Source organism: Bufo bufo, chromosome 11 (genome assembly GCF_905171765.1).
Source record: "Bufo bufo chromosome 11, aBufBuf1.1, whole genome shotgun sequence".
In the NCBI taxonomy this organism is placed as follows: Eukaryota; Metazoa; Chordata; class Amphibia; order Anura; family Bufonidae; genus Bufo; species Bufo bufo.
Window position 1 is genome coordinate 100987972 of NC_053399.1, and position 19264 is coordinate 101007235.

At 57.9% G+C, this 19264-nt stretch overlaps 1 protein-coding gene and 2 long non-coding RNA genes across 3 annotated transcripts in view; all 3 read left to right on the forward strand.

Annotated features, from left to right (window-relative positions):
• INTS3 (integrator complex subunit 3) overlaps positions 1-13106 on the forward strand; it is an 88773-nt gene extending 75667 nt beyond the window's left edge. The window contains exons 21-30 of the mRNA XM_040412619.1: positions 1366-1519; positions 1596-1664; positions 1761-1836; positions 1929-2042; positions 2195-2243; positions 5370-5537; positions 8208-8308; positions 8544-8616; positions 12481-12634; positions 12750-13106. Coding sequence (XP_040268553.1) covers positions 1366-1519; positions 1596-1664; positions 1761-1836; positions 1929-2042; positions 2195-2243; positions 5370-5537; positions 8208-8308; positions 8544-8616; positions 12481-12634; positions 12750-12827 — 1036 coding nt within the window. The 3' untranslated portion in view covers positions 12828-13106. The remainder of the gene's footprint in view (positions 1-1365; positions 1520-1595; positions 1665-1760; positions 1837-1928; positions 2043-2194; positions 2244-5369; positions 5538-8207; positions 8309-8543; positions 8617-12480; positions 12635-12749) is intronic.
• LOC120982471 lies at positions 8624-9756 on the forward strand. The gene is made up of 3 exons (XR_005774904.1): positions 8624-8749; positions 9237-9267; positions 9413-9756. It is a non-coding gene; the product is annotated as an uncharacterized LOC120982471 (long non-coding RNA).
• LOC120982472 lies at positions 11314-11764 on the forward strand. The gene is made up of 3 exons (XR_005774905.1): positions 11314-11348; positions 11608-11669; positions 11708-11764. It is a non-coding gene; the product is annotated as an uncharacterized LOC120982472 (long non-coding RNA).
• Positions 13107-19264: the final 6158 nt, after the last annotated feature.

Genomic DNA, 19264 nt, shown 5'->3' on the forward strand with positions numbered 1-19264 from the left:
TGGTGGAGACCACAGGGGGCAGTAGTGGAGGGGGTCACAGTTACTGGTGGAGACCACAGGGGGCAGTATTGGAGGGGTCACAGTTACTGGTGGAGACCACAGGGGGCAGTATTGGAAGAGGTCACAGTTACTGGTAGAGACCACAGGGGGCAGTAGTGGAGGGGGTCACAGTTACTGGTGGAGACCACAGGGGGCAGTATTGGAGGGGTCACAGTTACTGGTGGAGACCACAGGGGGCAGTATTGGAGAGGTCACAGTTACTGGTGGAGACCACAGGGGGCAGTATTGGGGGAGGGGGTCACAGTTACTGGTGGAGACCACAGGGGGCAGTATTGGATGAGGTCACAGTTACTGGTGGAGACCACAGGGGGCAGTATTGGATTAGGTCACAGTTACTGGTGGAGACCACAGGGGGCAGTATTGGAGAGGTCACAGTTACTGGTGGAGACCACAGGGGGCAGTATAGGAGAGGTCACAGTTACTGGTGGAGACCACAAGGGGCAGTATTGGAGAGGTCACAGTTACTGGTGGAGACCACAGGGGGCAGTATAGGATGAGGTCACAGTTACTGGTGGAGACCACAGGGGGCAGTATTGGAGAGGTCACAGTTACTGGTGGAGACCACAGGGGGCAGTATTGGAGAGGTCACAGTTACTGGTGGAGACCACAGGGGGCAGTATAGGATGAGGTCACAGTTACTGGTGGAGACCACAGGGGGCAGTATTGGAGAGGTCACAGTTACTGGTGGAGACCACAGGGGGCAGTATAGGAGAGGTCACAGTTACTGGTGGAGACCACAGGGGGCAGTATTGGAGAGGTCACAGTTACTGGTGGAGACCACAGGGGGGCAGTATTGGATGAGGTCACAGTTACTGGTGGAGACCACAGGGGGCAGTATTGGAGAGGTCACAGTTACTGGTGGAGACCACAGGGGGCAGTATTGGAGAGGTCACAGTTACTGGTGGAGACCACAGGGTGCAGTATTGGAGAGGTCACAGTTACTGGTGGAGACCACAGGGGGCAGTATTGGAGAGGTCACAGTTACTGGTGGAGACCACAGGGGGCAGTATTGGAGAGGTCACAGTTACTGGTGGAGACCACAGGGGGCAGTATTGGAGAGGTCACAGTTACTGGTGGAGACCACAGGGGGCAGTATTGGAGAGGTCACAGTTACTGGTGGAGACCACAGGGGGCAGTATTGGAGAGGTCACAGTTACTGGTGGAGACCACAGGGGGCAGTATTGGAGAGGTCACAGTTACTGGTGGAGACCACAGGGGGCAGTATTGGGGGAGGGGGTCACGCTGTGCTGTGTGCGCTGCCGCTTTCTTTCACCCCGCATTAACCCTTCCTCTCCCTGCCTCCAGTAAGGCGGCCTCGGGGAAGATGAACCTGTACGAGTCGTTCGCTCAGGCCACACAGCTGGGGGATCTGCACACCTGCCTGATGATGGACATGAAGGCGTGCCAGGAGGACGACGTGCGGCTGTTGTGCTACCTGACGCCCTCCATCTACAGCGAGGTGAGTGGCGGGCGCTATATGGCGGGCGGTGGTCACATGATGGCGACGCGCTGATATCCTCTGCTCTCCTCTCCAGTTCCCAGATGAGACGCTGCGGAGCGGGGAGCTGTTGAACATGATTGTGGCGGTCATTGACTCGGCCCAGGTATGTTCTAGATTTTGGGGTGACATCTCCCCCCCCCCCCCACCTTTTTTGGATCTCTGCTTGCTTTCCTTTGACATCTCTTCTTCTCTGCCGCAGCTGCAGGAGCTGGTATGCCACGTGATGATGGGGAACCTGGTGATGTTCCGCAAGGACTCGGTGCTGAACATCCTGAGTGAGTAGATCTGGTCCCTGGGGCGAGGGGCGGGTGTGCAGAGGGCGAGGGGCGGGTGTGCAGGAGTCAGTGCCCCCTGTGTTGTCTTGCAGTTCAGAGCCTGGAGTGGGAGACCTTCGAGCAGTACTGCACCTGGCAGCTCTTCCTAGCACACAACGTTCCCCTGGAGACTATCATCCCCATCCTCCAGCATCTGAAGTATAAAGGTAGGTACCCGGCAGGTGAGGTGCGGTTTGGCTCTGCTCAGTCTGCCCCATCCTCCTCTGATCTGGTGACACCTCATCTGCTCCTCTTCTGTCTTTTGATTATTTTCTTAGTAGAAAATTTTGTGAACCCTTCACCCTGTTCTTCATTGCAGAGCACCCGGAGGCGCTGTCCTGTCTGCTGCTACAGCTGAGGCGAGAGAAGTGAGTACCTGCCTGTCCGTGAGGGGGCAGGAGGGCGCCTGGCCTCGGGGTCGGTGGTGGAGGGCGCCTGGCCTCGGTGGCGGTGGTGGAGGGCGCCTGGCCTCGGTTGCGGTGGCGGAGGGCGCCTGGCCTCGGTGGCGGAGGGCGCCTGGCCTCGGTGGCGGAGGGCGCCTGGCCTCGGTGGCGGAGGGCGCCTGGCCTCGGTGGCGGAGGGCGCCTGGCCTCGGTGGCGGTGGCGGAGGGCGCCTGGCCTCGGTAGCGGTGGCGGAGGGCGCCTGGCCTCGGTGGCGGAGGGCGCCTGGCCTCGGGGGCGGTGGCGGAGGGCGCCTGGCCTCGGGGGCGGTGGCGGAGGGCGCCTGGCCTCGGGGGCGGTGGCGGAGGGCGCCTGGCCTCGGGGGCGGAGGGCGCCTGGCCTCGGGGGCGGGGGCGGAGGGCGCCTGGCCTCGGGGGCGGGGGCGGAGGGCGCCTGGCCTCGGGGGCGGGGGTGGAGGTCGCTTGGCCTTGGGGCGGGAGGGGAAGTCCCTGGCCGTGGGGGCGCCTGAACTTGGGGGTGGAGGGCGCCTGGCCTCGGGGGCGGTGGTGGAGGGCGCCTGGCCTCGGGGGCGGGAAGGGAAGGCAGTATTAACGTGACAGGAGTATTGTAGGGAACAGCCAGTGATGTGCAGTGTATAGCGGTGCAGCGGGGGGCGTCTTATTTATACAGGGCAGGGGGTGCAGTAATCAGCTCGGAATTGTATCTTGCGGTCTGATCCCTGTGCTCTCCAATGAATGCTGCTATTGTGAGGGGAAAGATGACGGCAGCAGAGAGTTAGGAGCCCTGCAGTGATAATGTGCCGCCACCTGGTGTCTGCAGCTCATAGGAATGAGAGCAGAGGGGCATGAAGGGGGCAGCAAGGGGAGGGTATGACAGGAGCAAAGGGGCACGAAGGAGGCAGCAAGGGGAGGGCATAACTAGAGCAGAGGGGCATGAAAGAGGCAGTAAGGGAAGGGCATTATGGGAGTAGAGGAACACAAAGGAGGCATCAAAGAGAGGGCATAACAAGAGCTCAGCGCTGAACTAGCAAAACCATTAACAGATTTATTTAACCAATCACTGGCAACAGGAGTCGTCCCAGAAGATTGGAAATTAGCAAATGTTGTGCCCATTCACAAGAAAGGTAGTAGGGAGGAATCAGGCAACTATAGACCAGTAAGCCTGACATCAATAGTGGGGAAATGAATGGAAACCATACTTAAGGAGAGGATTGTGGAACATCTAAAATCCCATGGATTGGAAGATGAAGACCAGCCTGGGTTTACTTCAGGGAGATCATGTCAGACTAATCTTATTGATTTTTTTGACTGGGTGACTAAAACAATAGACGGCGGAGGTGCAGTAGACATCGCTTATCTAGACTTCAGTAAGGCTTTTGATACTGTCCCACATAGAAGACTTATCAATAAAGTGCAGTCTTTGGGCTTGGACTCCCATATTGTGGAATGGATTAGGCAGTGGCTGAGTGACAGACAACAGAGGGTTGTAGTCCATGGAGTATATTCAGACCATGGTCTTGTTACCAGTGGGGACCTCAGGGGTCTGTTCTGGGACCCATATTGGGTAATATACATTGCAGAAGGCCTCGATGGTAAGGTTTGTCTTTTTGCTGATGACACAAAGATCTGTAACAGGGTTGATGTTCCTGGAGGGACACACCAAATGGAAAAGGATTTAGGAAAACTAGAGGAATGGTCAGAACTCTGGCAACTAAAATGTAATGTTGATAAGTGCAAGATAATGCACCTGGGGCGTAAAAACCCAAGAGCAGAATATACAATCAGTGATACAGTCCTGACCTCAGTATATGAGGAAAGGGATTTAGGGGTCATTATTTCAGAAGACTTAAAGGTAGGCAGACCATGTCATAGAGCAGCAGGAGATGCTAGCAGAATGCTGGGGTGTATAGGGAGAGGCATTACCAGTAGACAGAGGGGGGCACTCATGCCGCTCTACAGAGCACTGGTGAGACCTCATCTGGAGTATTGTGCTCAGTACTGGAGACCATATCTCCAGAAGGATACTGATACTTTGGAGAGAGTTCAGAGAAGAGCTACTAAACTGGTACATGGATTGCAGGATAAAACTTACCAGGAAAGATTAAAGGACCTTAACATGTAGAGCTTGGAAGAAAGACGAGACCGAGGGGAGATGAGAGAAACTGCTAAATACATAAAGGGAATCAACAAGGGAAAAGAGGAGAGAAGATTTACAAGAAGAAAAACTACCACAAGAGGACATAGTGTTAGATTAGAGGGGCAAAGGGTTAACAGTAATATCAGGAAGTATTACTTTACTGAGAGAGTAGTGGATGCATGGAATAGCCTTCCTGCAGAAGTGGTAGCTGCAAATACAGTGAAGGGGTTTAAGCATGCATGGGATAGGCATAAGGCTATCCTTCATATAAGATAGGGCCGGGGGCTATCCATAGTACTCAGTATATTGGGCAGACTAGATGGGCCAAATGGTTCTCATCTGCCGACACATTCTAGGTTTCTATAAGAGCAGAGGGGCATGGAGGGAGCAGCAAGGAGAGGGTATAACTAGAGCAGAGGGGCATGAAGGGGGCAGCAAGGAGAGGGCATAACAAGAGCAGAGGGGCATGAAGGGGGCAGCAAGGGGAGGGCATAACAAGAGCAAAGGGGCAGCAAGGAGAGGGCATAACAAGAGCAGAGAAGCATGAAGGGGCAGCAAAGGGAGGGCATAACCAGAGCAGAGGGGCATGAAGGGGCAGCAAGGGGAGGGCATAAGAGCAGAGGGGCAGCAAGGGGAGGGCATAACTAGAGCAGAGGGGCACAAAGGAGGCAGCAAGGAGAGGGCATAAGAGCAGAGGGGCAGCAAGGGGAGGGCATAACCAGAGCAGAGGGGCATGAAGGGGCAGCAAGGGGAGGGCATGTCGGGAGCAGAGGGGTATGAGGGAGGTAGTGTGGTGGGTGGGAGACTTGGCGCTGTGGCTCAGGTGCAGCTCCTGGGGGGGTCTCTTACAGCCCCCTCTCCCTTATTGCTTGTGGGCTGCGGGCGGCCGGCTGGGGGGTGTTCCGTTATTTGCCGCTTGTTTCATCCCTCCCTATTGCTGCTTCCCCCATGTTCAGGCCAACAGAGGAAATGGTGAAGATGGTGCTGAGCCGCCCGTACCACCCCGACGACCAGTTCACCACCAGCATCCTGCGGCACTGGTGCCTGAAGCACGACGACCCCCTGGCCGAGCACATCAAGTCCCTGCTCATCAAGAACAACAGCCTCCCCCGCAAGCGCCAGAGGTGAGGACTACAACTCCCAGCAGCCTTCCCAGAGCCTTCAGGGGGCCTTATACTGACCATTGCCCTCTGTACTGCACAAGTCAAGCAGAGCTATCATGGGGTCCTCCCATCAGGAGTCAGGGAGAGCTGTCATGTGGTCCTCCCATCAGGAGTCGGGGAGAGCTATCATGGGGTCCTCCCATCAGGAGTCAGGGAGAGCTGTCATGGGGTCCTCCCATCAGGAGTCAGGCAGAGCTGTCATGTGGTCCTCCCATCAGGAGTCGGGGAGAGCTGTCATGGTGTCCTCCCATCAGGAGTCAGGCAGAGCTGTCATGGGGTCCTCCCATCAGGAGTCAGGCAGAGCTGTCATGGGGTCCTCCCATCAGGAGTCAGGCAGAGCTGTCATGGTGTCCTCCCATCAGGAGTCAGGCAGAGCTGTCATGGTGTCCTCCCGTCAGGAGTCAGGGAGAGCTGTCATGGGGTCCTCCCATCAGGAGTCAGGCAGAGCTGTCATGGTGTCCTCCCATCAGGAGTCAGGGAGCTGTCATGGGGTCCTCCCATCAGGAGTCAGGGAGAGCTGTCATGGTGTCCTCCCATCAGGAGTCAGGGAGAGCTGTCATGGTGTCCTCCCATCAGGAGTCAGGCAGAGCTGTCATGGTGTCCTCCCATCAGGAGTCAGGCAGAGCTGTCATGGTGTCCTCCCATCAGGAGTCAGGCAGAGCTGTCATGGTGTCCTCCCGTCAGGAGTCAGGCAGAGCTGTCATGGGGTCCTCCCATCAGGAGTCAGGCAGAGCTGTCATGGGTCCTCCCATCAGGAGTCAGGCAGAGCTGTCATGGTGTCCTCCCATCAGGAGTCAGGGAGAGCTGTCATGGGGTCCTCCCGTCAGGAGTCAGGCAGAGCTGTCATGGTGTCCTCCCATCAGGAGTCAGGGAGAGCTGTCATGGTGTCCTCCCATCAGGAGTCAGGGAGAGCTGTCATGGTGTCCTCCCATCAGGAGTCAGGCAGAGCTGTCATGGTGTCCTCCCATCAGGAGTCAGGCAGAGCTGTCATGGTGTCCTCCCATCAGGAGTCAGGGAGCTGTCATGGGGTCCTCCCATCAGGAGTCAGGCAGAGCTGTCATGGGGTCCTCCCATCAGGAGTCAGGCAGAGCTGTCATGGGGTCCTCCCATCAGGAGTCAGGCAGAGCTGTCATGGTGTCCTCCCATCAGGAGTCAGGCAGAGCTGTCATGGGGTCCTCCCATCAGGAGTCAGGGAGCTGTCATGGTGTCCTCCCATCAGGAGTCAGGGAGAGCTGTCATGGTGTCCTCCCATCAGGAGTCAGGCAGAGCTGTCATGGTGTCCTCCCATCAGGAGTCAGGCAGAGCTGTCATGGTGTCCTCCCATCAGGAGTCAGGCAGAGCTGTCATGGTGTCCTCCCGTCAGGAGTCAGGCAGAGCTGTCATGGGGTCCTCCCATCAGGAGTCAGGCAGAGCTGTCATGGGTCCTCCCATCAGGAGTCAGGCAGAGCTGTCATGGTGTCCTCCCATCAGGAGTCAGGGAGAGCTGTCATGGGGTCCTCCCGTCAGGAGTCAGGCAGAGCTGTCATGGTGTCCTCCCATCAGGAGTCAGGGAGAGCTGTCATGGTGTCCTCCCATCAGGAGTCAGGCAGAGCTGTCATGGTGTCCTCCCATCAGGAGTCAGGCAGAGCTGTCATGGTGTCCTCCCATCAGGAGTCAGGCAGAGCTGTCATGGGGTCCTCCCATCAGGAGTCAGGCAGAGCTGTCATGGGGTCCTCCCATCAGGAGTCAGGCAGAGCTGTCATGGTGTCCTCCCATCAGGAGTCAGGCAGAGCTGTCATGGTGTCCTCCCATCAGGAGTCAGGCAGAGCTGTCATGGTGTCCTCCCATCAGGAGTCAGGCAGAGCTGTCATGGGGTCCTCCCATCAGGAGTCAGGCAGAGCTGTCATGGTGTCCTCCCATCAGGAGTCAGGCAGAGCTGTCATGGGGTCCTCCCATCAGGAGTCAGGCAGAGCTGTCATGGGGTCCTCCCATCAGGAGTCAGGCAGAGCTGTCATGGTGTCCTCCCATCAGGAGTCAGGCAGAGCTGTCATGGTGTCCTCCCATCAGGAGTCAGGCAGAGCTGTCATGGTGTCCTCCCATCAGGAGTCAGGCAGAGCTGTCATGGGGTCCTCCCATCAGGAGTCAGGCAGAGCTGTCATGGTGTCCTCCCATCAGGAGTCAGGGAGCTGTCATGGGGTCCTCCCATCAGGAGTCAGGGAGCTGTCATGGGGTCCTCCCATCAGGAGTCAGGCAGAGCTGTCATGGTGTCCTCCCATCAGGAGTCAGGGAGAGCTGTCATGGTGTCCTCCCATCAGGAGTCAGGGAGAGCTGTCATGGGTCCTCCCATCAGGAGTCAGGCAGAGCTGTCATGGTGTCCTCCCATCAGGAGTCAGGCAGAGCTGTCATGGTGTCCTCCCATCAGGAGTCAGGGAGCTGTCATGGTGTCCTCCCATCAGGAGTCAGGCAGAGCTGTCATGGTGTCCTCCCATCAGGAGTCAGGGAGAGCTGTCATGGTTTCCTCCCATCAGGAGTCAGGGAGAGCTGTCATGGGTCCTCCCATCAGGAGTCAGGCAGAGCTGTCATGGGTCCTCCCATCAGGAGTCAGGGAGAGCTGGGTGCCCGCTCATGACTCCGCCATCTTGCTTTTTGCAGCCTGCGGAGCTCGAGCAGTAAGCTGGCGCAGCTGACGCTGGAGCAGATTCTGGAGCATCTGGATAACCTGCGACTGAACCTGTCCAACACCAAGCAGAACTGTGAGTATGGCACCTGCCGGCCCCGCCCACTATCACATGACCTCCGCTACCACATCGTCCACTGTAGGGCTCTGCCGCCATCTGCTGGTCAGACAGGAGTACTGCATGCTACTTGTAAATGTGCAGCAGTGGAGAGGTCGTGTAGACCTTGTTGTGAGAGGACATGGGGCTAATGTAGACGCTGTTGTCGAGGGGGAGGGGGGCAGGCTGCCTTATAACTGGTTCTTCCTGTTAGTTTTCAGCCAGACGCCCATCTTACAGGCCCTGCAGCACGTCCAGGCCAGCTGTGACGAGGCGCACAAGATGAAGTAAGTGCCACCAAATGCCGGATGTAGTGAGAGGTGCCACACGTGCTGCCGCCTGCCGGATGTAGTGAGAGGTGACACACGTGCTGCTGGATGTAGTGAGAGGTGACACACGTGCTGCTGGATGTAGTGAGAGGTGCCACACGTGCTGCCGCCTGCTGGATGTAGTGAGAGGTGACACACGTGCTGCCGCCTGCTGGATGTAGTGAGAGGTGACACACGTGCTGCCGCCTGCTGGATGTAGTGAGAGGTGACACACGTGCTGCCACCTGCTGGATGTAGTGAGAGGTGACACACGTGCTGCCGCCTGCTGGATGTATTGAGAGGTGACACACGTGCTGCTGGATGCAGTGAGAGGTGACACACGTGCTGCCGCCTGCTGGATGTAGTGAGAGGTGACACACGTGCTGCCGCCTGCTGGATGTAGCGAGAGGTGACACACGTGCTGCCGCCTGCTGGATGTAGTGAGAGGTGACACACGTGCTGCCGCCTGCTGGATGTAGTGAGAGGTGACACATGTGCTGCCGCCTGCTGGATGTAGTGAGAGGTGACACACGTGCTGCCGCCTGCTGGATGTAGTGAGAGGTGACACACGTGCTGCCGCCTGCTGGATGTAGTGAGAGGTGACACACGTGCTGCTGGATGTAGTGAGAGGTGACACACGTGCTGCCGCCTGCTGGATGCAGTGAGAGGTGACACACGTGCTGCTGGATGTAGTGAGAGGTGACACACGTGCTGCCGCCTGCTAGATGTAGTGAGAGGTGACACACGTGCTGCCTCCTGCTGGATGCAGTGAGAGGTGACACACGTGCTGCCGCCTGCTGGATGTAGTGAGAGGTGACACACGTGCTGCTGGATGTAGTGAGAGGTGACACACGTGCTGCTGGATGTAGTGAGAGGTGACACACGTGCTGCTGGATGTAGTGAGAGGTGACACACGTGCTGCCGCCTGCTGGATGTAGTGAGAGGTGACACACGTGCTGCCGCCTGCTGGATGTAGTGAGAGGTGACACACGTGCTGCCGCCTGCTGGATGTAGTGAGAGGTGACACACGTGCTGCCGCCTGCTGGATGTAGTGAGAGGTGACACACGTGCTGCCGCCTGCTGGATGTAGTGAGAGGTGACACACGTGCTGCCGCCTGCTGGATGTAGTGAGAGGTGACACACGTGCTGCTGGATGTAGTGAGAGGTGACACACGTGCTGCCGCCTGCTGGATGTAGTGAGAGGTGACACACGTGCTGCCGCCTGCTGGATGTAGTGAGAGGTGACACACGTGCTGCCGCCTGCTGGATGTAGTGAGAGGTGACACACGTGCTGCCGCCTGCTGGATGTAGTGAGAGGTGACATACGTGCTGCTGGATGTAGTGAGAGGTGACCCACGTGCTGCTGGATGTAGTGAGAGGTGACACACGTGCTGCTGGATGTAGTGAGAGGTGACACACGTGCTGCCGCCTGCTGGATGTAGTGAGAGGTGACACACGTGCTGCCGCCTGCTGGATGCAGTGAGAGGTGACACACGTGCTGCCTCCTGCTGGATGCAGTGAGAGGTGACACACGTGCTGCTGGATGTAGTGAGAGGTGACATACGTGCTGCTGGATGTAGTGAGAGGTGACACACGTGCTGCTGGATGTAGTGAGAGGTGACACACGTGCTGCCGCCTGCTGGATGTAGTGAGAGGTGACACACGTGCTGCCGCCTGCTGGATGCAGTGAGAGGTGACACACGTGCTGCCTCCTGCTGGATGCAGTGAGAGGTGACACACGTGCTGCTGGATGTAGTGAGAGGTGACACACGTGCTGCCACCTGCTGGATGCAGTGAGAGGTGACACACATGCTGCCGCCTGCTGGATGCAGTGAGAGGTGACACACGTGCTGCCGCCTGCTGGATGTAGTGAGAGGTGACACACGTGCTGCCGCCTGCTGGATGTAGTGAGAGGTGACACACGTGCTGCCGCCTGCTGGATGTAGTGAGAGGTGACCCACGTGCTGCTGGATGTAGTGAGAGGTGACACACGGGCTGCTGGATGTAGTGAGAGGTGACACACGTGCTGCTGGATGCAGTGAGAGGTGACACACGTGCTGCCGCCTGCTGGATGTAGTGAGAGGTGACACACGTGCTGCTGGATGCAGTGAGAGGTGACACACGTGCTGCCACCTGCTGGATGCAGTGAGAGGTGACACACGTGCTGCCGCCTGCTGGATGCAGTGAGAGGTGACACACGTGCTGCCTCCTGCTGGATGCAGTGAGAGGTGACACACGTGCTGCCACCTGCTGGATGCAGTGAGAGGTGACACACGTGCTGCCACCTGCTGGATGCAGTGAGAGGTGACACGTGCTGCCGCCTGCTGGATGCAGTGAGAGGTGACACACGTGCTGCCACCTGCTGGATGCAGTGAGAGGTGACACGTGCTGCCACCTGCTGGATGCAGTGAGAGGTGACACACGTGCTGCCGCCTGCTGGATGTAGTGAGAGGTGACACACGTGCTGCCGCCTGCTGGATGCAGTGAGAGGTGACACACGTGCTGCCGCCTGCTGGATGTAGTGAGAGGTGACACACGTGCTGCCGCCTGCTGGATGCAGTGGGAGGTGACATACGTGCTGCCGCCTGCTGAATGTAGTGAGAGGTGACACACGTGCTGCCACCTGCTGGATGCAGTGAGAGGTGACACACGTGCTGCCACCTGCTGGATACAGTGAGAGGTGACACACGTGCTGCTGGATGTAGTGAGAGGTGACACACGTGCTGCCGCCTGCTGGATGTAGTGAGAGGTGACACACGTGCTGCTGGATGTAGTGAGAGGTGACACACGTGCTGCCGCCTGCTGGATGCAGTGGGAGGTGACATACGTGCTGCCGCCTGCTGAATGTAGTGAGAGGTGACACACGTGCTGCCGCCTGCTGGATGCAGTGGGAGGTGACATACGTGCTGCCGCCTGCTGAATGTAGTGAGAGGTGACACACGTGCTGCCACCTGCTGGATGCAGTGAGAGGTGACACACGTGCTGCTGGATGTAGTGAGAGGTGACACACGTGCTGCTGGATGCAGTGAGAGGTGACACACGTGCTGCCACCTGCTGGATACAGTGAGAGGTGACACACGTGCTGCTGGATGTAGTGAGAGGTGACACACGTGCTGCCGCCTGCTGGATGTAGTGAGAGGTGACACGTGCTGCCGCCTGCTGGATGTAGTGAGAGGTGACACACGTGCTGCCGCCTGCTGGATGTAGTGAGAGGTGACACACGTGCTGCCGCCTGCTGGATGTAGTGAGAGGTGACACGTGCTGCCGCCTGCTGGATGTAGTGAGAGGTGACACACGTGCTGCCGCCTGCTGGATGCAGTGAGAGGTGACACACGTGCTGCCGCCTGCTGGATGTAGTGAGAGGTGACACACGTGCTGCCGCCTGCTGGATGTAGTGAGAGGTGACACACGTGCTGCCGCCTGCTGGATGCAGTGAGAGGTGACACACGTGCTGCCGCCTGCTGGATGTAGTGAGAGGTGACACACGTGCTGCCGCCTGCTGGATGTAGTGAGAGGTGACACACGTGCTGCTGGATGCAGTGAGAGGTGACACACGTGCTGCAGCCTGCTGGATGCAGTGAGAGGTGACACACGTGCTGCCGCCTGCTGGATGTAGTGAGAGGTGACACACGTGCTGCTGAATGTAGTGAGAGGTGACACACGTGCTGCTGGATGTAGTGAGAGGTGACACACGTGCTGCCGCCTGCTGGATGTAGTGAGAGGTGACACACGTGCTGCAGCCTGCTGGATGCAGTTAGAGGTCACATGCTGCCACCTGCTGGTTACCCTGGGTACTGCACCCACAGTAGGGTGACGCTGACCACAGAGCTTACTGCTCCTCAGGTTCAGCGACCTTTTCTCATTGGCCGAGGAGTATGAAGACTCAACAAAACCGCCCAAGAGCCGGCGGAAAGGTCCCATGACGAGTCCGCGCAGCAGGAAGAACGCGGCACAGCCCGCTAATACGGAGGAGGAGTCTGCGTCCAGCAGTGCCTCGGTGAGCACCGGGGAGAGTGCAGCCTCTGTGGGGTGGCCTGCGGCAGCAGGATGATGGGGGTGATTGCTGTTGGGGTCCCTTTAACCCTTTGCTGTCCTCTGCGTCTCACATGTAGGAGGAGGAAGATGCAAAGCCGAAACCCACAAAAAGGAAGCGGAAGGGCTCGGCGGCGGTCGGGTCAGACAGTGACTGAGGGGCGGAGCCGGATGAGGGTCACATGATTATTCTCTGGTCTGGATCGGGCAGATGCCATCTTCACAGAGACCAAGCTCGCAGGGGGCACAGCCAGCTCCCCTCCCCCACACGGGATGCCCGCGGCAGGATGTTTATACTGAAGCAAATTTAATATTTTCTTACTGGACTGTAAATAAATGTCTCCTGGCGGCGAATAGCGCGCCAACCGGGCGATTTATACCGCAAGATATTTTACATCACAAATAAAAGAATTCCTGACAACCAGGTCTGCTCACTGACAACCCACAGCAGCACAGAGGAATGCTGTGGAATGAAAACCATATACAGTTACTGCTGAGAGGTTGTCACAGCGACGCCCCCGGCGGTAAGAAAAGAGCACCACTCAATAGAATACAGGCAATACTATAACTGTCACTATACGTTAATATGTAAGGTCGGGTCACCAGCCGCCAATCTCACCCCCGTGTGCAGCTGGACGGGCCCCGAGTGACTCCATAAGGTCCTGGGAGCTTGTCACAGGTATCTGGAGCCATGCTGACTGCAATGCATCCCACAGCTGCTGGAGGGGGTGTGGTGGGGTCCATAGAGGGGACACGACCATCGAGGTGGTCCCACAGCTGCTGGAGGGGTCCATAGAGGGGCACACGACCATCGAGGAGGTCCTACAGCTGCTGGAGGGGGTGTGGTGGGGTCCATAGAGGGGACACTACTATCGAGGTGGTCCCACAGCTGCTGGAGGGGGTGTGGTGGGGTCCATAGAGGGGACACGACCATCGAGGTGGTCCCACAGCTGCTGGAGGGGGCGTTGTGTGGTCCATAGAGGGGACACAACCATCGAGGAGGTCCCACAGCTGCTGGAGTGGGCGTGGTGGGGTCCATAGAGGGGACACGACCATCGAGGTGGTCCCACAGCTGCTGGAGGGGTCCATAGAGGGGCACACTACCATCGAGGAGGTCCTACAGCTGCTGGAGGGGGTGTGGTGGGGTCCATAGAGGGGACACTACTATCGAGGTGGTCTCACAGCTGCTGGAGGGGGCATGGTGGGGTCCATAGAGGGGACACAACCATCGAGGAGGTCCCACAGCTGCTGGAGGGGGCGTTGTGGGGTCCATAGAGGGGACACAACCATCGAGGAGGTCCCACAGCTGCTGGAGGGGGCGTGGTGGGTTCCATAGAGCGGACACGACCATCGAGGTGGTCCCACAGCTGCTGGAGGGGGCATGGTGGGGTCCATAGAGGGGACACAACCATCGAGGAGGTCCCACAGCTGCTGGAGGGGGCATGGTGGGGTCCATAGAGGGGACACAACCATCGAGGAGGTCCCACAGCTGCTGGAGGGGGCGTGGTGGGTTCCATAGAGGGGACACGACCATCGAGGTGGTCCTACAGCTTCTGGAGTGGGCATGGTGGGGTCCATAGAGGGGACACAACCATCGAGGTGGTCCCACAGCTGCTGGAGGGGGCGTGGTGGGGTCCATAGAGGGGACACAACCATCGAGGTGGTCCCACAGCTGCTGGAGGGGGCGTGGTGGGGTCCATAGAGGGGACACTACTATCGAGGAGGTCCCACAGCTGCTGGAGGGGGCGTGGTGGGTTCCATAGAGGGGACACGACCATCGAGGTGCTCCCACAGCTGCTGGAGGGGGCATGGTGGGGTCCATAGAGGGGACACAACCATCGAGGAGGTCCCACAGCTGCTGGAGGGGGCGTGGTGGGGTCCATAGAGGGGACACAACCATCGAGGTGGTCCCACAGCTGCTGGAGGGGGCGTGGTGGGGTCCATAGAGGGGACACTACTATCGAGGTGGTCCCACAGCTTCTGGAGGGGGCATGGTGGGGTCCATAGAGGGTACACAACCATCGAGGTGGTCCCACAGCTGCTGGAGGGGGCGTTGTGGGGTCCATAGAGGGGACACAACCATCGAGGAGGTCCCACAGCTGCTGGAGGGGGCATGGTGGGGTCCATAGAGGGGACACGGCCATCGAGGTGGTCCCACAGCTGCTGGAGGGGTCATGGTGGGGTCCATAGAGGGGACACGACCATGGAGGTGTTCCACAGCTGCTGGAGGGGGCGTGGTGGGGTCCATAGAGGAGACACGACCATGGAGGTGGTCCCACAGCTGCTGGAGGGGGCGTGGTGGGGTCCATAGAGGGGACACAACCATTGAGGTGGTCCCACAGCTGCTGGAGGGGGCGTGGTGGGGTCCATAGAGGGGACATGACCATCGAGTTCATCTATGTTTTAGTCACTGACTATAACGTGGCTCATCCTGATTGGTCAGTTAAGTGTTGGAACATTATGGCTACCCGCAGGGGCAGCACTACTATAAGGGGGCACTGAGGGGACAGCACTGCTGTAAGGAGGCACTGAGGGGACAGCACTGCTGTAAGGAGGCACTGAGGGGACAGCACTGCTGTAGGGGGACACTGAAGGGGTAGCACTGCTGTAAGGGGACACTGAAGGGGTAGTACTGCTGTAAGGGGGCACCACTGCTGTAAGGAGGCACTGAGGGGGAAGCTCTGCTGTAAGGGGGGCAGCTCTGCTGTAACGAGGCACTGAGGGGGCAGCTCTGCTGTAAGGGGACACTGAAGGGGTAGCACTGCTGTAAGGGGGCACTAAAGGAACAGCACTACTGTAAGGGGTCACTGAGGGGACAGCACTGCTTTAAGGGGCACACAGATAAATCGGCAGATAGGACGGCACTACTCCAACTCTCCTCCACTGTTTTTACGTAAAGGGAACATTCTCTGCGATGGTGACACCGGGGCTCACAGCAGACTTTAGTGGTGCTCAGTCTCGCCAATAAAAGTCCAATTCTTACTTTATTGTTCCACATAGACACAGAAACGTACAGGCGGACGATAGGGGTACGTGAGGCCACGGCTGTCCTGCTTAGATCACGCTTCCTCGGGCCTCCTTACGTAGTGTCACTTTTATGCATCAGCGCCGCCAAGACAGACATGCGCACAAGCAGCGCTACCGATAATACATAAAATACATGAACCTAACAATAAGGTGCAACAATACAACAATGCCTATAAAGGTCATTCCGACCTAACGAGCCCATGGCATTGGCTTTAATGATCCGCGTAATAATGGAGTGTGTCTATCGCCCCCTGCTGGTATAAAGCGGACTGCTTCCAGGCCTGAGACTGTTAGCACCCTGGGGTCACCTCCATGTGTCTCCGACATGTTTATCCAGCCGTGGACAAAAGATGTCACCAAATTAAACTGCTCTCTTATTCTTTCAAATAACGGTCGGATAGTTTTACCGATATAGAAGCGACCACCGGGACGCATTATCAGGACGCCAGGTGATAATCCTGGGCTGAGGGTTGTATCTACAGAATGAACACTTCCCACGTTTGCGTTTGCCCCTAGGGACGTATTCCTTCAGCCATGTGTCCGAATATCTGCTCCGGACCAACCTGTCTTTCAAGGGATGGCTATGCCTAAACGCAGCTATAGGTTTTCTCTGCGTCAGGCCATTATGTTATATAGTCCTACGGGTGGCATCCGCCGTCGGGCTATGTTTATATGAAAACCTAAACCTGTGAGGGGTCCGATTTCCTTTATCCCTTTTAGGATTTTTTTTTACCAAGCAACAAGTTATCCTGAGGGAATCGTGAAGCTCTTAACATTGATTTATGGAGATCCCTCCAGGGGTAGCCTCTCGTCTGCCTGTACGTTCTGTGTCTATGTGGAACAATAAAGTAAGAATTGGACTTTTATTGGCAAGTGCCGTCTTTCATCTTCATACTGCTGTAAGTGGGCACTGAGGGGACAGCACTGCTGTAAGTGAGCGCTGAGGGGGTAGCACTGCTGTAAGGGGACTCTGAGGGGGTAGCACTGCTGTAAGGGGGCTGCACTGCTGTAAGTGGGCACTGAGGGGACAGCACTGCTGTAAGTGAGCGCTGAGAGGGCAGCACTACTGTAAGGGGACTCTGAGGGGGTAGCACTGCTGTAAGGGGGCACTAAAGGAACAGCACTGCTGTAAGGGGGCACTGAGGGGGCAGCACTGCTGTAAGGGGGCACTGAGGGGGTAGCACTGCAGTAAGTGGGCACTGAGGGGACAGCACTGTTGTAAGGGGACTCTGAGGGGGTAGCACTGCTGTAAGGGGGCTGCACTGCTGTAAGTGGGCACTGAGGGGACAGCACTGCTGTAAGAGGACTCTGAGGGGGTAGCACTGCTGTAAGTGAGCGCTGAGGGGGCAGCACTGCTGTAAGTGAGCGCTGAGGGGGCAGCACTGCTGTAAGTGGACTCTGAGGGGGTAGCACTGCTGTAAGGGGGCACTGAGGGGGCAGCACTGCTGTAAGGGGGCAGCACTGCTGTAAGGGGACTCTGAGGGGGTAGCACTGCTGTAAGTGGGCTCTGAGGGGACAGCACTGCTGTAAGGGGACTCTGAGGGGGTAGCACTGCTGTAAGTGGGCTCTGAGGGGACAGCACTGCTGTATGGGGACTCTGAGGGGGTAACACTGCTGTAAGTGAGCGCTGAGGGGGCAGCACTGCTGTAAGTGGACTCTGAGGGGGTAGCACTGCTGTAAGGGGGCACTGAGGGGGTAGCACTCCTGTTAGGGGGCTGCACTGCTGTAAGTGGGCACTGAGGGAACAGCACTGCTGTAAGGGGACTCTGAAGGGGTAGCACTGCTGTAAGTGAGCGCTGAGGGAGCAGCACTGCTGTAAGTGGACTCTGAGGGGGTAGCACTGCTGTAAGGGGGCACTGAGGGGGCAGCACTGCTGTAAGGGGGCACTGAGGGGGTAGCACTCCTGTTAGGGGGCTGCACTGCTGTAAGTGGGCACTGAGGGAACAGCACTGCTGTAAGGGGACTCTGAGGGGGTAGCACTGCTGTAAGGGGGCACTAAAGAAACAGCACTGCTGTAAGGGGGCACTGAGGGGGTAGCACTGCTGTAAGGGGGCAGCTCTGCTGTAAGAGGACACTGAGGGGGCAGCACTGCTGTAAGTGAGCGCTGAGGGGGTAACTGCTGTAAAGGGACTCTGAGGGGGGTAGCACTGCCGTAAGTGAGCGCTGAGGGGGTAGCACTGCTGTAAGGGGGCACTAAAGGAACAGCACTGCTGTAAGGGGGAACTGAGGGGGCAGCACTGCTGTAAGGGGGCACTGAGGGGGTAGCACTGCTGTAAGGGGGCAGCTCTGCTGTAAGAGGGCACTGAGGAGGCAGCACTGCTGAAAGTGAGTGCTGAGGGGGTAGCACTGCTGTAAGGGGGCACTAAAGGAACAGCACTGCTGTAAGGGGGAACTGAGGGGGCAGCACTGCTGTAAGTGGGCTCTGAGGGGACAGCACTGCTGTAAGGGGACTCTGAGGGGGTAACACTGCTGTAAGTGAGCGCTGAGGGGGCAGCACTACTGTAAGGGGACTCTGAGGGGGTAGCACTGCTGTAAGTGAGCGCTGAGGGGGCAGCACTGCTGTAAGTGGACTCTGAGGGGGTAGCACTGCTGTAAGGGGGCACTGAGGGGGCAGCACTGCTGTAAGGGGGCACTGAGGGGGTAGCAGTCCTGTTAGGGGGCTGCACTGCTGTAAGTGGGCACTGAGGGAACAGCACTGCTGTAAGGGGACTCTGAGGGGGTAGCACTGCTGTAAGGGGGCACTAAAGGAACAGCACTGCTGTAAGGGGGCACTGAGGGGGTAGCACTGCTGTAAGGGGGCAGCTCTGCTGTAAGAGGGCACTGAGGGGGCAGCACTGCTGTAAGTGAGCGCTGAGGGGGTAACTGCTGTAAAGGGACTCTGTGGGGGGTAGTGTCATCGCAATTCATGCGACTCTCCTTCTTCTTTGTGTGGTGCCAAATCAATTAGAAGTATAAGTATGTGCATGCCATACAGCTTTATAATGAGACCAGACACGCTAGGTGGTTAGCACTGCCGTAAGTGAGCGCTGAGGGGGTAGCACTGCTGTAAGGGGGCACTAAAGGAACAGCACTGCTGTAAGGGGGAACTGAGGGGGCAGCACTGCTGTAAGGGGGCACTGAGGGGGTAGCACTGCTGTAAGGGGGCAGCTCTGCTGTAAGAGGGCACTGAGGAGGCAGCACTGCTGAAAGTGAGTGCTGAGGGGTAGCACTGCTGTAAGGGGACTCTGAGGGGGTAGCACTGCTGTAAGGGGGCACTAAAGGAACAGCACTGCTGTAAGGGGGCACTGAGGGGGCAGCACTGCTGTAAGGGGGCACTGAGGGGGTAGCACTGCTGTAAGGGGGCAGCTCTGCTGTAAGAGGGCACTGAGGGGGCAGCACTGCTGTAAGTGAGCGCTGAGGGGGTAACTGCTGTAAGGGGACGCTGAGGGGGTAGCACTGCTGTAAGGGGACTCTGAGGGGGGTAGCACTGCTGTAAGTGAGCGCTGAGGGGGTAGCACTGCTGTAAGGGGACTCTGAGGGGGGTAGCACTGCCGTAAGTGAGCGCTGAGGGGGTAGCACTGCTGTAAGA